The 21,659-nt window shown below is 45.3% G+C and overlaps 1 protein-coding gene across 2 annotated transcripts in view; it reads right to left on the reverse strand.

Annotated features, from left to right (window-relative positions):
- WLS (Wnt ligand secretion mediator) overlaps nucleotides 1-5,970 on the reverse strand; it is a 37,108-nt gene extending 31,138 nt beyond the window's left edge. Inside the window, exon 1 of one of the 2 annotated variants that reach the window (XM_055815519.1) lies at nucleotides 5,527-5,970. In XM_055815519.1, coding sequence (XP_055671494.1) covers nucleotides 5,527-5,632 — 106 coding nt within the window. In that variant the 5' untranslated portion in view covers nucleotides 5,633-5,970. The remainder of the gene's footprint in view (nucleotides 1-5,526) is intronic. The other variant, XM_005244484.3, reaches the window with a different exon arrangement.
- Between the last annotated feature and the right edge of the window lie 15,689 nt (nucleotides 5,971-21,659).

The raw sequence follows: 21,659 nt of genomic DNA on the forward strand, positions 1-21,659 counted from the left end.
CCCAGGAAAGAAAATTAAATCCTGGAAACTCACTGTTCAGGAGCCAAATCAGACATTTAGATAATGAACTGGAATTGTTGATAGCTACTCAGCCATTTATACACATGACTCATTATCTCTCTGGGCGAGACACGCAAGTAAGAGTTTTATTTGCTCCGGTCAAAACAATTCTGTTTTTTCAACCTTAAGCTGAGGCAAGGGAGCAGTGAACCTGCACCTTCTTAAATGCATCCCCCTCGCCTCAGAAGACTCATGTGCTAAATAAATACCTCCACTTTTCCAATCAGTTAAATTTGTAAAGTGTACTTTTGGGCACCAGACTTTCAGTCCTTAACTGTATGTATGCCTGCTCCTGGACTTTCTCTTCATCACAGAGAGGTTCTCCTGCATTGGCAGCTCATCTGAACTGAAACCAAGATTATCTATCTATCTGTGACTTGGGATGAGGCATCCTTGGAGTCCTGGAAGTAACTTGCATAAAATAAGTTATTGAGCAGTTGCCTTTTCAATAACTTAAAGGAACAAACCAACCAAACAAAAAAATACCAGTTTTGAAGCAGGAATATTGCTGCACAGACATCTGTTGCCCAGTTTCCTCCCGCACCTTCCATTTCAGCCTGCCCATCTGCCCAGCTTTGCTCTTTCCTACATCCTCCTGTGGTACTGGAAAACCAGGGGAAAGATACACATTGCTTTGCTCGACTAAAGCAATGGGGAAAGACAGAAAGCTGCAGGGGAGGTGGGGTAATTTCTTGACCCTGGGTTGCTAGAACAAACCACACTGTTCAGTGCAGGACAAGCTGCCTTAACAGCAAGCCAGCAAGCGTGCCAGAGGCTGCAGGTTTGTACGGCTGCCCCGCTGCTTTTGTGGCGATGAGGCAGTGGCACAAAGCCCACCGAGATGCACGAAATCCTGCCTGGGTGCCAGCAGCACCTGAGAGGCTCAGCACTCTCCAGGACTCTGCGGGAGCTGCAGAGCTACGGAGCATTATGAAAAGTGCCCCACGCTTTGGGACTTGATTAACCCAAAATTTCCTGCTATCCCCATTAACTCCAGACAGATTTGAGCAGTAAAGTCTGTTTTCTTTCTTCCCTTTTTCTTCTTCTTTGTAAAATGGTGTATATATATAAAAGAATTCCAGGATGCAAAGGAAATTAGAAAGAGGGACACCGACAACAGCTTCCCACAAGGTATACAGAGGAAGAAAATTTGTAATCAAAAGCTTTGGTTTACAGCAAACCAAGAGGCATTCAGCCCACACTAGAGTCAAGTCAGATTTCCATACAGACAACACTTCTACCACCCAGCCAGCAGTCAGGGGAGGACACAAGGTGTCCTAGCTCAGCTTTGGCCCTGGAGCAGCAGTCGTGGCGTGACCTCCATTGAAACACCCTGATCCAAACTCCCAGTAACAAGCATGGCCAGACAGATGCTGCAGCTAGTCCAGATGTGGGAAGGTTTGTCGTCATGCCGAGTCCAAGACCGTCACCAGCTAACCTGGCTTCTTATACTTGGTTAGCACAACTCAATGCCTGTTTAAGCCTGGCAGTACTCCTGGAGCCAGCCAGGATGCCAGGTATCTGGCTAAACCCCCACCATAGATTGAAAAGGCAGAGCATACATATGCATAGCATGCAAGGGCTCCTGGGACTGCCAGCATGACTGTAAATTAGCGTTAGCCTAATTTCTCACAAAGATTAATGCTGCCTTGAATGATAACAGAAAGCATTCTTGTTTGATTCCATTCTCCTGTAATACATGTACGCTAGCATTTATAGCGAGATAGTGAACACAAGGCTGTATTACAACTAATTTTATGAATAATTTTTTATCAAGTACTGACACATCCTTACTGAACACGTAACACGCGCAATCCAGAAGCATAACCTTTAAACAAGATGCTTACCACAGAACAGACACCCAAAATTCTGCAGCGTTTCAAAACAGGACAGTTTGAAGCTGCGACAGTCCCAGTTGTCTGGAGCCAACAGTTCATTACCACAGCATGACAACAAAGAAATGGCTCGATAAAATTTTCTTTTGAGGCATTTTCTGACCCCCCCATCTTTGCAAAGCCTCCTTAGACCGTCACAGGAGCTTCACCTCGGTAAGGGAATGACTCCCATACATGTACATCTCATGCTTTGCCAACAGAGTTCTAAGCAAAACCCATGTGACAGCTAATAAGACTCCCGCTTCTAGATAAAAAGAGCTGTCAGAAATGTGCAAGCAGTATTAAAACTCAGACATTTCACAGTTACCTGCTTAAAAACCAGCTAGAGAACCACCACTGGCAGAAACCCCCAGTTTCAGAAAAATGAAGCTTTGTTGTCATTGTCGTATCAGGTACCAATGCATGCATTTTTGTATTTTGGACTTGCACAAGTAATCTGTTAAAATAGAGCACTTAGTCATTGTTTTGAATTATGACCTAACTGACTGCTAAAGGAAAGGCTGGTTTAGCTTTGTAGCTGTGTTCCAGTTGTGTACATATTTTGGTTTGTCTAGACCTGAATAAACTAAAATAACTAGATCCTTGGTGCGCTGGATCAAACCAGACCAAGAACGCTATTTCAGTGACACCTCAGCTCCCATCCCACCTTGTGTCACACCTCTCTGAAAAGCAGCTGTGCCATGTCATTGCTGCCAGAGCTATCAGCAGTGTGAGCACTCATACCACCGCTTCACTCCCTACCAGCTGCCTCCAGCCACACCACAGAACATCGGCCACCGACCCATTACTCACCAGATGCCTCTTAGAAAATGCCTCGTGCTAGGAACCAATTGAAGGGGCCAGGACCCCACAGCTGCAAGCCTAAGGGTCCACCACATGCCACTGGCTCAGAGCTTCCAGGGACACAGGGACCCCAAGGGCGAGGGGAGATCCAAGGCAGCTTCCCAGGAAGTTTCATGTAGACCCCTGAGGTGCGATGCCTTGCCCGTGTGTTGCAGTGCCAGATGTGGACCACACTAGTTTACATGTAAGAACTTAAAAAGAGTTGTTTCACAGGCACATATACGCTTAAGTTTCCAGCTCCCAGGAGGAGCCCCTCAGCACTGCTGCCCCACAGCCATTACACACACCTCCACACCCTTCAGTGTATGAGCCTCTTCACTCAGAAGTGGTAAATACTGTGGATGAAAAACCAGTTTGGGTGATTGATTAGGGCAGTTTAATCTGCTAGAAGATCAGAAGTGGGGTTTTCCAGCTATTAAAGTTTGTTTGCCCACAATAACCCTTTAGGACTCGCCCGCAGATAGATGCACTTACTCCAGCTGTATGAAGTTACTCAGAGTTTGTGCAAGGCATTGAGATCCAGCCCCAAATCACCGACCTGCCTAGGCAGCTTTCCAGCCCTAACATCAGCTTGGGCCCCCCACCCAGGATGGGGATCCATCATGGATGCAGAAGCAGCCAGTGAGGGAAGGAACAGGGAAGACGGAAGACTGAACTAATAGCATCCAAGTTCTTTCATCTCGCAATCCCTACAAACTTGAACAGAAATACTTCTGTTTATTCCCTGTAAACAGAAACATATCTATTTATCACACATGCCCCCAGATGACAACAGAAACCTGGCTTTCTGATACCAACACCCTCCTTTCGTACAAGCAACTTACTTTTTTTTTAAACTTGGAAGCAACAAGCTACTAGAAAAAACACTGAAGTTGAACACCGAGCCTGGCTTCTCCACACAACACAGGCCAAGACGTTTTATCTAATGAATCAGCATCGCGTTCAGTAACCCGCTCCTGAACCAGCTCTTAAGAGAAAAAAGGAAAGGGGGAGGGAAACCCAGCCAATCCTGACAACCTCCAGTGTTGGTTCAGGCCCACAAGACGAGAAAAACTGGGTTTTATCCACTATGTGCCAGCGACAACTTTGTGATTAAGCAAAGACGAGGAAGCTAGAGAACAAGGGGAACTTTAGTTTTTCAAAATTTTATGTAGTAGTATGTCTATAGCTCTTAGAAACTGAAAATTAGAGAGGGCACAAATACAAAGCACTGGCGTGCACCAGAAAACACAGAATCTGCTTTGAAGAATGGCCACAGATATTTTTTCAATATAAAGACCACCGCTTGGACAGTCCAACCTTAGTCTCCCAAATAAGTGCAATAATTTTCCCAACGCCCTTTCAGAGCAATGGGACTTCAGCTATCCACAGCCCGTATGGAAAATGCCAGCAGCCCCCGAGAAGAGCCTGCACCAGAGGAGGGGGGGGACGGTCCCTTGGGTGAGCCAGCCCTGGCCCCGAGGGAGAAGGGAGTTGCGGGGAGGGTTTGGGGGGGCAGGATTCCTCCGCAGGAGGGTATCACCCACCCCCCTCCCCCCCGCAAATCGCCAAAGTAGCCACATATACACGAAGCTCATTCCAAGGAGCTGGCGCATAACTCAGCTGCTTTCTAGTAAAAAAACAAATAAATAAATAAATAAAAATTCCCGGGACTGCCCCAAAACCATGCTCTCCTCCATCTTTCTCCTTCCAACTCCAGGAAAAAAAATAAAAATAATAAAAAAAAAACCAAAAACCCTCGGAGGTAGAGCGATGGCAACTCCCGACTGCAAGTTTGTTGCCAAAGTTTCCACCCGTGCCAGCGCTTCCCCAAGGATTTTGTAACGCTCCCTGCGAGCTCCTCAAGAAACAAACACAATCTGGGCTTAAAAAAGAAGTTTTATGCGAGGAGGTTCGCGTGCGAAAAGCCGGGCTGCCCCAGCGGCGCGGGGAAGCGGCTGGGGGCAGGCGGGACGCGGGGGGCGCTGCCCGCCCCCGGGGCTGGGCGGGGGGCAGCAGCACGGGGAGGGGAGGGGTGCGGGTTCAACCCCCCTCCCGGGCAGCCACAAGCCCCGGCCGAACCCGTGCGGTTTCCAGCGGGGATCGGGGGGCGCAGGGGGGGTCCCCGGGAGAAACGACCCCGGACAAAAGCGCGAGTGCGGCGGCGCGGGGAGCGGCTGCTGGCGGGGGGGCGGCGGGCACCCCACCCCGGGACAGCAGGACCAGCCCTGGCCTCGCCCGGGGCAGCGCCCATTAATTTCCCTTTTTTCTTTCTTTTTTTTTCTTATTTTTACTTTTTTTTTTTGTTTTTGTTATCATTCTGGCAAGCGGCGAGGTTTCCTCCTGCGGTCGGTTCGGAGGCCGAGAAACGGGGAGGGGCAGAGGTAAGAAAAAGAGTGGAGGAGAAAAAAAAAAAATTAAAAAAATAAATATATTTTTGAAAAAGAACCCAACTTTGCAATGCAAGGCTTCCCTGCGCGACCAGTCGCCATACTGAAGATTTTTCCCCCCCCTTCCTCTTTCTTTAAGTACGGACTGAATCCAGGCCAGAAAAACTTTTTCTCTGCCCCTTCTTTTCTTGCAGGCACTAGAGTGAAATGTGCACAAAGAGGCCCAGGGAGCCGTGTTTTCTTAACTACAATAGCAGGGCTAATTAGATCATAGGAGCGAGTCAGCGATACTGTAACAAGTAGCTAAACAACGCGAGCGAGGCGAGGAGGAAGAGAAAGTTTGCACCTTCGGCACTCACCGATCAGCCCTCCCACCAGAAAGGCGATGACTTGGAAAACCAGCAAGATCCCCCCGACGATGCAGAGCTTTTTGGTGCTCATGTTCTCGATGATGGCCCCAGCCATGTTCGCCCGGCGCTGGGCGCCCCCCGCCGCTCCCCGGGCGGGGGGCCGGGCGGGCGGGCAGGCTCCGCACTGATTGCCGGGCCCGCCGGGAGCCGGCCGCCGCTCCGCCGCCCGCCGTGATTGTGGCCGCTGCCCGGCTGCATGTGGCTGCTTTAAAGGAGCTGGGAGCGGGTCACATGACGCCGCCTCCGCCGCCCCTCCCCGGTCCTGCAGCCCCGCCGCCGGGCCCGCTCCGGCCCCCCGGGCCGCTCCCCGGGCGGGCTGCGGGCGGGGCGGCCGCGGCCGGCGCTGCAGGTGAACGCCCGGGCTGCCGGGCACCTACGGGCGGTGCAGGCGGCGGCAGCCTCACGGGGGGGCAGCAGGACGCGAGGCGCCGGCCCCCGCCCCCCCCCCCGGCCCCCCGGCCCCCCGCCGGCACCCGGCTTTCCGTTCCGGCTGAAACGCGCCGTTGCCTCTCCCGGCTTGCCGGCGGCCCCGTGGCGCCCAGGCAATGCTTTGTCCTTCCCCGAGCGCTCCCTCGATGCGTCTCTAGCCCGCGCCAAGCAGTTTCTCCGAGTTTTGCCACCCTCCCTTCGACCCTATCTCCCAGGCGAGGGCTGGCAGCGGGGATGCTGCGGTCCAGCCGGGAAGATGCTTGCCGCCCGGTCTGAGGCGCTCTGCTTTACGCGCTGACCCAGGATGACTCCACTACCCCCTGCCATCGTCTCTGGTTTTCAGCGGCAGTGCCTTCCAGCAGTTCATGGGATACCACAAGGATCCGTGCTACGCCGCCCTCCTCGCCGTGCAACTTCACTGCACAGAGTGCCATCGCGCGCAACCAGACCGGGTGTTGCCAGTAACCTGCCTGAGGACAAACAAGCCATGAAAGGGAAGAACTGGTGACAAAAACATAGATGAGAACTACCAAAATGAAAATCGGGTTGAATACTCAAGAGGCACAAACCAATAATAAGCTGAAGCAAAGAGTCAGCGATGAGAAAAAAAAGTTCAGAAGAAACAAATGCAAAAAAACCCAACAAAAAATGGCAGGAAGATTGCAGAAGTGGTGGCAATGCAAGGTGGTAGCCCTGTAGCCAAACCTACTGGGCTTCCAGGAATGCGTTCGGTCAGTTTGGGATACAGAGAGCGTCTGCACGCTGATTTGCCTTGCCTAGCCTAATGGGAGCGTGGCGCATTACAACGGCATGGGTAAGCAGCACAGAAAGTGAATCTGGAAACTCAAGGAAGAGCAGAGAAGCAGAAGGCGCGGGGTTTCACTCGTAAGGAATGACTGTGCCAGACCTTGGCCATACAACCTATAGTCAACGCCAGGAGGGGAGCGCAAGAACTGTATGTACCTGGTGTTTTGTTGATAGATTTTTAGGAAGAGGTGCCCTTCGGAAAGATGGAGGGTATGTGTCCCTGCCCAAGATCAGGCCTCAAGCACTCACTTGCTTTGCACCCTTTCCCTGACCAGAGAAGGGACCACAGCTGGCAGCTGGTGTCCCCCTCAGGACGTGGGCTGATTGCCCTCCTGAGCCTCGAGCCCAGTCCTCCAGGCTCCATGCCTCCAGGAGCACTCAATGTGCTGGGCTCCCAGTGTGTCAGAGACACGCAAAGGCGTAACGCCAGAGGCCGGCCGGTGATCCCACGGGGTATTTTGGATGATGTCATAAGATGCCATGCTACGATCAAGATCCTGGCTACAACAGAACCCATCTGAAAAGCATTGCAGCGGTGATCCCCAAATGCTTATGCTGGGTTTCTAGCACTAAGTCTTTGGCATCCAAAGTTGGGCTGGAAAAACAAAATCAAATTAAGCTCATGTGCTGTTGTGGTGTTTTACTTCTGCGATCTTTTCTCAATTTGCAGAGCTAAATAATTCTTCTCTTCCGCCAATATAAGTTGGAATTATAGGTGTTAGGGATAATTTTAAACATTTTGTGACTGCAGGACAGATTAATTTTCCAGCGTATTGCAAGTTTAACTTTTTTTTTAGTTTAATCTTTACTTTTACATTACAGTTATGACTTCAATGTTAAAAATAGCTCTTAATGGACAAGTCCTTTGTACCCATTATGATCCCACTAGGATCATTCACACAGACGTGCTTCCAAAATCAAAGCCTGTTAGTGGCTTTTGGCAGAGACAATTAAAGACTTAAAATACCAAATACTTTATATTGAAATGATAATAACAAAACCAACGCATAGAGCAATTGCTATTGAATTGCTATTAAAAAGGCTTATTTTGAAATATCTAATACTAATCTAACATTTGATTCTGAGGGACAACTTTTGCTATTTTCTCCGTTGGAAATGGCACAGGCTTTTGAATTCCATCAGTTCCCTTACGGTCTGTAATCACCGCTGACTGGGAGAGAGCCTTACAAGTCCAGGCCACCCTTCAAGGTCCCACAGGTATCCAAATGCAGGGACCTGTATGACCAAACATCTTTGGAGCCACGAGTGCCACTAAATCCAATCTGCCTTAATGACTCTACAAAAGTTGCATGCTACAGTCGTCTGTTAAATGTCCTATTTGTTCCAAGCAATGTATTTCTGGGACAGAAATGTAAGAGGTAGAGCAAAGATCTTGCCATCATAAAAACTCTTAAGTGAAAAAAGTAAAATAACAAAAACATAGGAAACAATAAATTTATAAGACACTTGCCATCTCTGCCACATTCCTACATCTTTAATACTGCAAAGTTTAGAGATATTAATCACATGTGACTTTTGACACACGTCCAAAGGGCGTATAGAGCAAATACCATAGTGAGTTGGGACCTCGCTTTTGCCAGAAAATGACCACACACAAAATCATCCAAGAAAGAAACTGCCCCAAAGCATATTAGAAAGTACATCTCCAGCCATTGCTTTTCCTTTTCAGCTGTTTACAAATCACAATTTCTACCTCTGTAAGATCTCTGGAATCAATCATCTGGGAACTCATCTACTTGCTGGTTACTACATTATTTTTTCCTGACTGCTTTAGGCTGTTTTGAAAGCCTCAGCTATTAAAATAGCTATCCTACAGTCAGCCCCAGGCAGGAGGAGGAGTCTTTCCACAGAGAACTCTTTGCAGGGTTGGGCCCAAAGCCCAGATTTTCGAAGAGGTTTAGCTGCCTAAAGATGTAGGTAAGGGCTCAGCGGAATTTCCACAAACTCCTAATTTTTGGTGCTATGTGTCTGTGCTACAAGTTACTGCAAAAGTTTTGAGGAAACATTCTTTAGATGCTCAGTTTGCACAGAGATCAAACTCTCTGGAAGTTTCAGGATTTTTTCTCCTCTGTTGTCTTATGTTAATTGGATGGTTAATAGAAATAATTTGGAAAAAAAAGGCTAGAATTCAGAGGTATTTTCCAAACACAACTGTAAGAAAAGGACATATGCTTCAAATACACCATAAAGGCTCGACAGAGGAATATCTAGGATCTAGATTAGAAAATCAAATAAATCAAATGACATGCTCATAGTAATAATTTCTAGCTTTGGAAAACAAAAAACCAACCCCAACAAAAACCACCAAAAAACCCAACCCAAACCACCCCAAAATCAAAACCCCCACCACAGTAATCTGGACTTAATTCACTGCATAGCAGTCCACTATTGAGCTGCTTCATTTTTGCTTTACAAAGGCAAGTTTTTTTTAATATTAGTAGTATTGCTATTTATACCAGCACAACAGTGGACTCTGATCCCACACGTAAAATACAAAGCATAGTAGTGGACAAAAAGATGATTAAATTATGGTCATCTACCCCTAGATATAAATTTTTGAATGCTTGTTCGTACTTGCCTACTTTATTTACAACACAGCATGCAACATAACACCACCAGACCTGTGGGGATTAAGCTTTGGCTCTGGTCTCCAGTTTGTAGGCTGTATTTTTCAGCGTGGGCGTTGGTGTTGCTCGATGATATGACTGCAGTTTCTCGTTTTGTTCTGAACACACCTAATACATTACAAAGTTACCCCTAGTAATGAATAATGTGTAGTTTGCTGCTACAGGGGAAAGACGATTAAAAGCCTTCAAAAGCACTGCTTACTTCTCAGTACTCCTAACTGCTTTTATAGGTAACTTTATAGTTCTGTTCTCTTACAAATACTGATAACATGGAAAATTTTCTCATAGAACAGGAAAAGGGCGTTTTATGTTATTTCTAGTGCACAGATGGTGGGGAACATTTTATGTTTGTAAGAAAAGCCTTTTCTATGGTTTGTAAAGATACTCAAATGTAAAACTTAGCGCAGCACGCATCAAAAAAAAAAGCATGTGGGGGTTGAGATGGGTGAGTAGACAGAGATCTGCAACTTGTAACTGCCCACTGCGGTTTGGATTAGGAAGGAAATCGACAGATATGCAATATTTCATCTCAAGCAAGCCCCACTCTATAACATAAATATTTTGAGGGATTTCCAAGCCCCGTTGTAGTTCAAGGCTAAACATTCATCCACTTATTAGGAACCAGGACAGCTGAATTTTGCCACTGTTTCTACATCTGGGAAGAGAGCTAGGCTTAATTTTATTTTTTTTTTCCCCCTGCATGATGCCTTTTACTTAAGTGCCACCCAGCCTGCTAGATCTGAGATCCCGTGCTGTTCTTCAGGCTTTACATGTGCAACCCAAAGCTCCATCTCTGCCAGGAGTCATGGACTCCTTGCATGGTTTCTTTGATGACAAGATGGCAAGAAAGAAAGAAACACAATCTTAGCAAGGGAATTACCCAGTCACCCAGATTTTAATCTTAAAGCATACAATGACCACAAACAGCTAAGAAGATCTATACAGTACAGCCCCAAACATGTGCTCGCAGCCACTCTGTACATACCGGACTCCTCAGCAGCACTGGGTGAGTGGCAATGTCCCACTTAGGTCCTCCAGAGCAACTGTCTCCACTCTGCCCTCTGCTTTCTCACCAAGTCCTGCCTGTCTCAGTAGGGAACTGGGCAAGAAAAGCCATAATTCATTGGGTGTGGACCAGCATCTGAAAAACATTGAGAGAACAGTCTCAGGTTACTCTCTCTTGATGGCTCTTCTCTGATGTGCTTTCAATCAGATGGCAAACCTTGCTCGCATTAGGATGAAGCTTCAGCAGAGTCATAGAATCATTTAGGCTGGAAAAGACCTTTAAGCTCATTGAGTCCAACCATTAACCCAGCACTGCCAAACCCACCGCTAACCCATGTCCCTAAGCACCACAGCTACAAATAGGGGCATCAAAGCTTCCATTCCGCATGCAAGACAAAACTGAGCTGATAATTTGACAGAGAGCACATTTTAGCTTGTCAGACTGAAAGTGCAGACTTGTGATATCCTGAAGGAGAGGCCAATAACACTGCATTAAAATAATTTATTAAAGACACTTTAAGCTAGATTTTTAAGTTTTATTTATAGTCTTTACAATTACCATGTGGTTAAAAGGCTCAAGCCCTCCAAAGCAAATCTGTGGAAAGCCTTTTATTTGAGTCTGCCAAGCTGTCTCTTTCAACCATTAATCCAATCATCAAGAGGCAGAGTTTCTGCAATGGGATAGCTGAACAAGCCTAGGGAAGATTCATCATTAGTCTATCATTGAATTTCCAAGTTCCTCTATCCAAACCTCTTCCATTACATAACGATCATCTGGCAGTAAGTACAGCTCTACTTGAATCCTTCTATTTGATTGATTGAGTAATCATCTGGAGGCCCAGAAGACTTCTCTCATCAAAAACACTCCTAACACCCTCCACCCCCACATGACTACTTCCCACCTCTACAAAATCCATTAAAAAAAAGCCACAGCTCAAAAGCCATGTAACTCAGGTCACTTGGAAGGCTTTGCTTATCTGCAGTTGAGAGCTGACAATACACCATGCTAGCCTGGTCTAAATTTGTTGTACCAGTTCAAATGGCATCCCTGGTATTTTTGCCAAGTGTCAGTTTGCATGATCAGTGTGCAGTGGACCACATATGATCAGCCAAGGTTGTGCTCAGCCTCTCACAGCTTTCCCATGGACCACTTCACCAGTTATTCTTACCTCTTCTCAGTCCTCGTGAAAATGCAAGCTCAGAGATCTGCTCTTTTATTTTCTCTTAGGGCTCGCTCTATAGCCGGGTCTTTCCTCAGCCACCATCCCTCAGACTGAACCTCCCACCTCGCATCAAACTTCCGCAATGGCTTTTACCACAGTCACTCCACCTCTCACAGGGCTTCTCACCTTGTGTTGAATCTCCACATCAAACCCTATTCAGAACTTGCCACTTCTGGCATCTACCATAATATCATGGCTTTCCTTTACAAAGACCACACCAGTCTGGCATTTCCTTACCTACGTGTCTGTCTTTTCATCCACTCCAGTGATGAACAGCACCAATACCAGCTTAAACACGGTTAAGGGTCTCCAAGGAATTGTTGGCACCACATGCAGGAGCAGCGAACCACCAGAATGGCTTTGAGCATTCATCCAGGCTGGGAGACTGCCTTTCCCAGGTTTGTAACCTCCTCAAAAGCAAGCAAAGAAAGCTGTATTACTAATAGATATGGATACTGTAATATTAAAATAATAGATATGGATACTTTTATATTAAAAATTATGTCCAGTATACTATCTTAGGACAGTAAGACTAACAAAAATAAATTCTTTCTACTTGCTGAATTGTACAGTTGTTTATAGTAAAATCTTCATGGTTCAATCGCTCCTATCGGTGTTCAGAATACAAAAAATGAATTCCAGAGGGTTTTTTGACAGCCTCCTACCATTTCTCTGTTAAGCCTTTATACTCCCATGAATTCAATCCATTCTAAGTCCAGTGCTGAAGACCAAATTAGCAGATGCAGCTAAATTTAAAACAAAGCCATTTTTTTGTATTCCCACGAGAAGTGAACAAATGCACATGGGCTGAGCATTTGTAATGGTGGTACCTGCTTCAGAGCTGTAACACCAAGCAACACACTTTAATTCAATTTTAGTTAAAGCTGATACTAGTTAGTTAAGATGGCAGAGGCACGAGAGATTTAATCAAGTTCCAGTGGTAACAGTCTTTTAACACAGATGAAAATGTTGACAAATATGAACTAGCTTTATCATTTTATTCTTCTTCTGTTATGTTGAATAACATGTGGTTACATAGGTTGGCTGTACGGGATATTGTAAAAAAGGCCTTGCAATTCTCAATGTCTGCGCTGTGTGTACACGCAGAATTATCAGTTAATGCAATTTGAAGACTCTAAAGTCTTGAGAAATTAGAAGTAAGAAGTTAAACTAAAGCAATGCATGCACCCAGATAATGTCCTTGTGAGACATTCTCAAAATACCACCTAAAACCAAACATAAAGCTTGTATTAGTTTTAAGGATCTCCTAGAAAGAGACATCTGTTTTGGAACAATCACAAAGGGCTATCGCCAAAACTATCCCGTAATAGTTATGAGCTGTAATTTGACATTTCAGATACACATTCCTCTTGCCAAATAATATCATATTTTTGCTCTTGGCAGAGAAAATAAAGGGAAGCATATATCCAAGATGAGTAATTTAATACAATGTAATCAAGGCAAGCTGCCCCACAGACTAGGGACTGAATTGGAGTTAGCAAGATAGGGGATTTTTGTCCTCTTAAATAAAAGTGCGTGTACTAGACAGGGTAAAAATTCAGAAAGAAAAATGGTTTTCTTGTTAATCTTATTTTCCATCTGAGCCCAAGTGCAGGGCTTTTATTCCAAGAGCAGATGATGAGAGGTGGGGTGGCTAAAGCAATTATTGCCGTGAGCTGTGCTCCTTGGAGGTTTCCATCCCTGTAGCTACACATCCTAGTCAAGGAACCTTCTGCTCCTCAGCTGTCCCAGTTCACAACCCAGCGTATTTATGTTAACTGTCACTGATTTCAAATTACATCACTATATTGGGCTGTAAACGGAGCTGGCCAAGAAGTACAGACAGATCCCAAACCTGCAAGGAGGTGATCCACGGCAGAAGAGTGCAGCTGGCAGTAATAACTGCCTCAGTTGTCACAGATTAATCCACCTGTAATTAGGAGTTACAGCTCCGTGTCCCTTGGCAGGGAAGTGCCTTGTAACTGGAGTAGTAAATTGCTGTCTCTGTGTCACTGACTATTCTAGCATCATTTAACTGAGCTAAATAACACAAATATTTAATGTGGCCAAAGAACATTGCATTGCTGAACCTGGCCATCCTCCTTTTACTCCGAGTCTAAAATAGTTAATGAAGGACATGGCTAACTTAAGGCAAAAATAATCTGTGGTCTCTAGTCTTCATGCAATGATTCACATTCATATATGGCAGTCTGGGTTATTAGCGAGCCCTCTGCCTTTCTGCTCCCAAATGCAAATTGGCAAAATGGCTGCATCTCAGCTGCTCCAATTAACAGCAAACCCACCTAAACCAGCTGTAAGGCAAGTTCGTGTTACGTTACAATAGAGGGACTTGCTGGAGCTCATGTCTCAGCGTTCTTTGAGTTCTCTGCTCTAACTACAAGAAGGAATGACCCAGATACTTTTAAATATTGGTTTCTCTCACATGCTAGTGTTTTAAATTAGAATAATTTCCTTAGTTTGCTATCAGGCATTTCTTTAAAGTAAAAGCAATCAGTGTAAGTATGTATCTTGAACTCTGACATGGATTTTATATGCTATTGAAGTGCTCATTCAGTTTTCTGAGAACATGTGCCTTGTAGGCAGAAAATGTATTTGTTAAACAGAGCGTTATTTTCAAGAGGTCTTACGGTGTGTTAAAAATGCATCAATATAAGAAAAGGAAGATTACTAATGCAATCACACATTTAAATATTTAAATGTAACTTGTACTGTGACTAAGTTAACATTTCCCAAATACCATAATATATGCTGATGCCAATCGCTGTAGTCATTTTACAATAGAATCACAGACATTTCAGCTGGAAAAGACTAATGTGGCTATCTTGTGAGTTGCTGTCATGGCAAATTTTTATCCAAGTGTATTTACAAGTTCAAGCAATGGAAAACAATAAACTGAAAGGGTGAGAAAAGTAAACTTTATTCCTTAACTCCAGTGTTGCTCATGACTTGTAAGAATGAAATTCTAGAGAGACCTCTGCTCTCACAACAGCTGAAAACTATGCCCATCTCACGTCGAGGACTGATGACAAGAATGGAAAAACAGGGAGAAGGTTGGGAGAACATATACTCCTTCTTACAAAAAAAGAAAAAAGGTAGTATATTTTCAGGACATCCGATTCTGTAACAGTAATAAAGCCTGTCTGAAAGAATAATGCAAACCATGTAGAATGTGTCACAGTAAGCCATGTTTCCTCTTAAGGCAAAACAGAAACCTGAAATCATTGTCCTGGAATGCACTGAAACCTCTTAGCACGAGTTCCTGAAATATTCATGAACATTAAGAAAATAGCAAACTTTTTGGAGAGTGTGCTATTTCGATGTAACTTGCTATGTACATGCCATCCTCTAAGCGCTAAAAATATAAAAGGAAGGCTTTATGCAGAAAGTAAATGAAGTAACGGGGACTCGGGAGTTTTATCTTCTGGCTGCCACAGAACACACGATGTTGATTAATTCAGCTCCTCAATTACTCATCCTAACTGGGGAAATTCTTATGTGACGGGGTGTTTACTAGTATAGATCAGTGAGGAGTTCAGAATTTTAAGATGAGAAGATATGCTAAGTGTGTAAATTATTAATAAATAGTGAAGGAGACACTGAACTGTAATATACCGGCTGAATATAGATTTACATTAACTTTCCAAACTTCTCCTGCATTTTTGTTAGTTTTGGAAAGTTCAGAGGCAGGCACTTTTTAAACCTCAAATTCTTATATTAACCACTGCGGGAAAGGACAAAGAAGGAAAAAAGAAAGGAAAAAGAAATAACGACATGTGAACTTCAGTTGCAGGTATGTGAACACGCAGCAGCGCAGCTATCCCCGTCACCACTTCCCGTCACTTCTCTGTCTGAGTTTGTTTCTCATATTATGGGGCTACGTGCCTCTGGTTAGACAAGTCAGGAGCTCACCCAGTGTGAATTAGTCATATCGAAGGAGGTTTAGGAGCATGGAAACAGCAACTTCACATTAAGTGCTAGAAATAAGTGCTAAAGAGACCACTGTTGAAAAGTTTATGTTTTGCAAAGACATAAATATTTGGAGAATAGCAAAAGACACTGCTTGGCATAGGCAGACAGAAAGCATTTTACCTGATTACTTGGCCCCAGTTCCAAAGACATTTCTTTTGGCAGCAGCAGCAGCTCAGGCAGCCTCTCCTCTGCCCAGCCCTGGGCACAGGAATTATCCCTGCTCCATGCTCGTGAAGCTGTTTGTGGTACCGTGGAGAGATACCAAGCAGAAAGGCATGCTGCAGAGAAAGAAAGAGAGAAAGAAAAAGAGGTGGAGAGCAAATTGTTTCCAGGTGTAGCCTTAGACCATCTCACATTCAAAGGCTGGGTTTCTTCACTTCTTCTTCACTTTGTCCTGGCTTTGCACAGCATGGCACAGGCTGAGGAACTGATCTGACAGGGAAACAATTTTTATGTTGGAATGGGGATGTAGATGTTTATTTTTCCAGCTGGATTGATTTCCCATCCGGTTCATCAAGAGGTTGTGCGAATTCTTGTAGAAGTGTTTTTGCTGGGTGAACTGGATGAGGAATTCATCTATGTTAAAAATAAAGAGAGGTGTGGTGGGTGTTAGTTCACAGAATCACAGCATCAACGTTATTTTAGTGCTTCTAACCTAATTCACAGCATGGCTACACAGTTTTACCAACATTACATCATGACACAAGAAAAAGCGGGGGGGCTGTGTAATCAACCACCGTTACCAAAAGCATTGCCCCCCAGTGCTGCCGCCCCACACGGCAGCAGAGCCACCCCCAGTGCCGGCCCGGCCAGACCCTCCCACCCTTCAGAGCCTGGGTCTCTCATCCTGATCACTTTGTGCGGCCAGTTTTGTAAATAGAAAGCTACTGTGAAGCCTGGTTCTGCTTCCTAGGAGACATCTTTTAACTCTGGCACTAACCCATCCTAAAGCCCTGGACCCCTCTGTGGGGATTGTTCTGTCTCCAGGGCCACTCTTCTACCTGCTGTTGCTGGGAAGATGGGAGATGAAATGAGCATTTGCCCTAATTGCTCCAGACAGAAGAATCCCGGTTCCTCACTACCGGAGCTAGTGCTGAGGACTGTCACAACGCAGATTCCTCCTCACCGGCCGCTGCAGACAGCGTGGTAGATGGAATTAGCTTTTTGTGGATTTGGAGATAACCCAGCTGATCCTTAGGTGCAGCTAGGCATAAACCAAGCCTGTTTTATCCCTGTCCTCTTACCCCAAGCTCTTATAGGATAGATGGCAACAGTCCCGGGGCCAGGGGTGGCCCTCACCTCCCGGTTGGAGCCAGCCTAGAGCATCACCTAGACACCAGGTGGCAGCATCAGATCCAGAGACAAACCTCACAGTTGAGTTCAAAGAGATTTGCGACTGGAGGACCAGTTTATCGATTTACTACAACACCCCACGTACTGTGGGATGCATATGCAGGCAAAGCTTTCCTCCTGTTTATGATCTGCTAACCCAGAGTTGCATAAATGCAAGACTTGGAATGAAAGTATATATTCATTCTTCTTGGAATGAAAATATAACCTCATAAGGCAAAGGCAGAGTTAGTGGTCACTTGCCTTCGGTGAGTACATGACACTGCTATGCAATCTAAGAACACAGACAATTTTTTTTGTTCTCCATTGAGTCGAGTGGCTTTGCTTCTTCTATGTGTACTTGAAGATAAAATCCAGAAGACTCTTTGCAGAATGTCTGGGGCATGAACTGTACTGAGCTAGCAGGAAGCAAATGCCGCGTATGACTATTTCTAGCAACACTCTCTCACAGACATCGATCACAAATCTAATGTTGTAAATAACATTCTCATCTGGAGGTCTGTCCGTAACTGCTGTTTCTATAGGTGTAGCAACTTGCTTTTTTGATTCAGTTATTGTAAAAAATATTAGTCAAGCTTCCTAAACTGTACTCAATAAAATTATATGAAAAAATAGATATACCTAATGTTGAGTTACATCCTCGTACTGGTTCCGAGAGCTTGTTACTACCTAATAGTTAGGTGGATTAGAACTGCCTACAGATTTGCAATAAGAACTGCTGCTCATGCAGCAGGAAGCAAGAATTGCTCATGAAGCAGGACTTCATCTGACAGAATCACAGCATGGTCTGGGTTGGCAGGGACCTCCAAGACCACCCAGTCCCACCCCCCACCACGGGCAGAGACCCCTCCCCCCAGCCCAGGCTGCTCCCAGCCCCGTTCAGCCTGGCCTTGAGCCCTGCCAGGGATGGGGCACCCACAGCTGCTCTGGGCAGCCTGGGCCTCACCACCCTCGCAGGGAAGAATTTCTTCCTTGGACCTGCCCTAAATCTCCCCTCTTTCAGCCGGAAGCCATTCCCCCTTGCCCTATCGAGACATGCCCATGGGAAAAGCCCCTCCCCAGCTTTCTCGTCAGCCCGTTAGGTGCTGGCGGGTGCTCTAAGGTCTCCCGGAGCCTTCTCTTCCCCAGGCTGAACAGCCCCAGCTCTCAGCCTGCCTGCACAGCAGAGGGGCCCCAGCCCCCTGGTCATCTTCGTGGCCTCCTCTGGACTCGCTCCAGCAGGTCCAAGTCCTTCTTATGCCAGCCCCAGAGCTGAACACAGTACTGCAAGTGGGATTCCACGGAGCAGAGTAGAGGGAGAGAAACACCTCCCTTGAGTTGCCGGCCACACTTCTTTTGATGCAGCCCAGGATACTGGTGGCTTTCTGGGCTGCGAGCGCATATTGCTGGGTTATTTTGAGCTTCTCACCAACCAACACCCCCAAGTCCTTCTCCTCAGGGCTGTTCTCAATCCATTCAGCCCCCAGCCTGTATTTGAGCTTGGAATTGCTCTGACCTGTGTGTAGGACCTTATGTTTGGCCTTGTTGAAGTTCTTGAGGTTAAAGAAAAGAAAGAAAGAAAAGTCAAAATAAATAGTCCTTCTTGTGCAATGATGTTTCTAATGAATTTTGCATTTCTGTTCAGGTGTACTTGCTACTGGTGATACTGTACGGTTCAGCATGGTGTCTATTACATTTAGTTCATTACATCTTCTCAGATCAAACTTAGGACTAATCTTTAACCTAAAGCTCTCATTGCATACCATATTTGATGTGTGCAAAAGAAATAGGAATAAAAGAATTTTTTTTTTAATGTACATTTGTAAGGCTTATGACCATTTAGCAACTGAAGGCTTCATCTTCTGAGACTGTTATCAATACCTATCTCAGTCAATGGGAATAAATTAATTTTTTACAGTGGACATTCATAACCTTTAAAACAGAACTGTCATTAAGACAGACCCCTGCCAAAATATCCAACATTTAATGTACTTAAGATACATTATTCATGAAACTTTCAGAAGGAAATAGGCATCATAAGCCAGAAGAGGTCTGTTAGACAGACAAGGAGAAATAGGAACTCTCTCGTCCCATTTGCACTGTTAGTTGAGTTTCTGTGGTTGTTTTTAGCTTGCTGGTCCCCTCATCCTGCACCAGCGTCTGAGTTTGAAAGCCTGTTCACTTTTTCCTAACCTGTTGACTGTTCAAATTTGGAACATGGTGGGAGGTTCAGGGTGAAGTTACAGCAGATGGAGCGAGCTGATCTGATAGCGCTCTGATCCTTAAAGGGGGAGGAACCATGCCTCCTCCTCACAGCCATGCATTCCTGAAGCTTATCATGTGCTGGCTCTGATGCTTGTTGGGCCTCTCCAACTGCCAACCAAGCAGAAAGCACACTTTTTATCTTGCAAAGCTAAGAGTTTCTTGCCAGATGGGGAGTTAAATCAGCTCACCAAAAGGTCTAATGAGTGCTGTATTTTGAACAATAGAGTGGAAGTGGAACCATAAGGCTTGAACTAAAGCAAAGGTAGAAAAAAGAGGGAATACAACCTCCTCCTTTTAGATTGTTCACCAAATCACACACAAAGTCTTTGAATACTTGTGATCCATAAAAAGAAAAATCTGTGAAAATTAACAACAAACAGTCCACTGTACAACTAGCACAGCTATTCTGCCAGCTAGGATAGTCAGCGCTGCAAAGAGATTCAAGTGCCTTCAGCCAAAATACTTCATTAACAGGGGTTCAAATCTTGATTTTGGTGCCTGGTAAGACAAACGTAGTCACAGCTCTAGGATGGAAACCTGGTGTATACGCCATCCTGTCAAGGTTATGGGGAATTAGAACTACTCCCACCTCAGAACAGATTTTGTCAAAGCCTGAACTCCAGATTTTCAGCCCCTCTGTTCTTGTGCTTTGGCAAAGAACAGGGACCATGACTTTAAAGCAGCTTTAGGATTCCTATATGCTCTGCCATACAAGGGTCTGAAGTTGCTGTAATTACACTGGAGCCCCAACCACAGAATACTGCAGGGCTTTCCAGATACCTCTGCTCCTGTTATCTCATACTCCCCTTGACTGAGCACAGGACTGGTACAAATCCCTTACATTAATTTTATTTGACTGAGAAAGCTTCTGGTACAATTGGTATTCTCAAGTGGTGGTTTCTACCCAATTCAAAAAGACCCATATAAACCCAGATGGTTTTGATTATAGGACGCCTTGTTTGTGCCAGAGGTCTGAACCTCCATCCTCCTCTGCTGTTAGGAGTCGGTGCTGAGAAGGGCAGGTCCCTGAGCACACCCACGGTGGGCAGCCATGGGGATCCTGGCTGGGTGGGAGACTGATGCAGCCTCAGGCATCAAACAACACTAAACAGTGAAAATGCTCTCAGAGAAACAACTTCTAGAAGAAACCGAGAAAAAAAAGCACAGCAAGCATTGTCTTTGCTGCTGCACAGCTGTCCACCACTTCAACAGTGCAGGGATCTCTGACTGCTCCCCAATACCCTCCCAAAGCAGCTCTCATAACTTATGCCAAGGGTTGCAGAGGGGTCATCTGACAACTTCTGATCGCAGACTGAATGAGCAGCCAAACCAATCTGCCCTGCATTTTCTTCACCATTTCTTATCAAAATACTGACCTGATACGGGGAAGATCTTACAAAACATAATGAAGCCTGCTGCTGCCAAGGAATGATTGCTGCTGGCATTTATTTTTCCATAATTATATTCAGGGCTGTTGAGGGCTCAGTTGTCCTTTCGAGACAGACCAGATCAAGGAGTGGTTGTATACAGTACATCATCCCAGGATAAATCCGGGGAGGCTCTATGACTCAGAAATGAGTCACTGCTCCTCCTCTGTTTCTTCCAGACTCTTGGGGGCGTACCAATTTATTGTCGGTCTGTATCTGCAGTAAATTATTACCCCCAGCTCAGCTATCCTGCGCAGAAGGAATTCAGACACGTTCTGCTCATTCCTTGCCTCTTGGGAGGGGTAAACACGTGAGGAGACACACTGTACAACTGTACACCGAGACCCTAGGGCTTGGTAACCTGTGCAGAAATCTAAGAGGAAAGCAGACAAATGGTAGAGTTATTTTTTTCTTCCTTGAATGACAAGCTGCCCAGGTTAATTATTCGGAACTAGACTGTTCCTACCAAACCCCCAAAATCCCAATTACTAAACTAAGATTGACCTTTCAGAGAGTTATTTCTAAGAACTTGGATAAAATAAGATACTATGACTCAAACAACAGGAGGAAAGTGTCTGCATCACAGTTAAGCCACACAAATTGCTTTCGCTGTCAGAATCAAGTATTCTAAAAAAACCAACCCCAAGAATGATTAATCTTTTTTCTCTTTAGCAAGACAGATTGAAGTATCCCAGTGGAGCTAGACAGGAAGCGTTCAAACAATGCCCACTTAGTCTCCAGCAAGTCTTTGCTAGTAGGAATACAAGCTTTAGGTTGGAAAGGAAAACAATAACTAAAATAACAGATTTTTGTATATGCATGTACAAGATAAATACATTCAGAGAACCACAGAAAAGCATGTCAAGGTACTGAATAGCATAGGCCTGCTCAGCTCTTCACATTCAAAGTTCAGGAGCCTGAGGACACCAAGGATACAGTAGAAATGGATAAAAATACGA

This window comes from Falco peregrinus, chromosome 10 (genome assembly GCF_023634155.1).
Source record: "Falco peregrinus isolate bFalPer1 chromosome 10, bFalPer1.pri, whole genome shotgun sequence".
Classification (NCBI taxonomy): domain Eukaryota; kingdom Metazoa; phylum Chordata; class Aves; order Falconiformes; family Falconidae; genus Falco; species Falco peregrinus.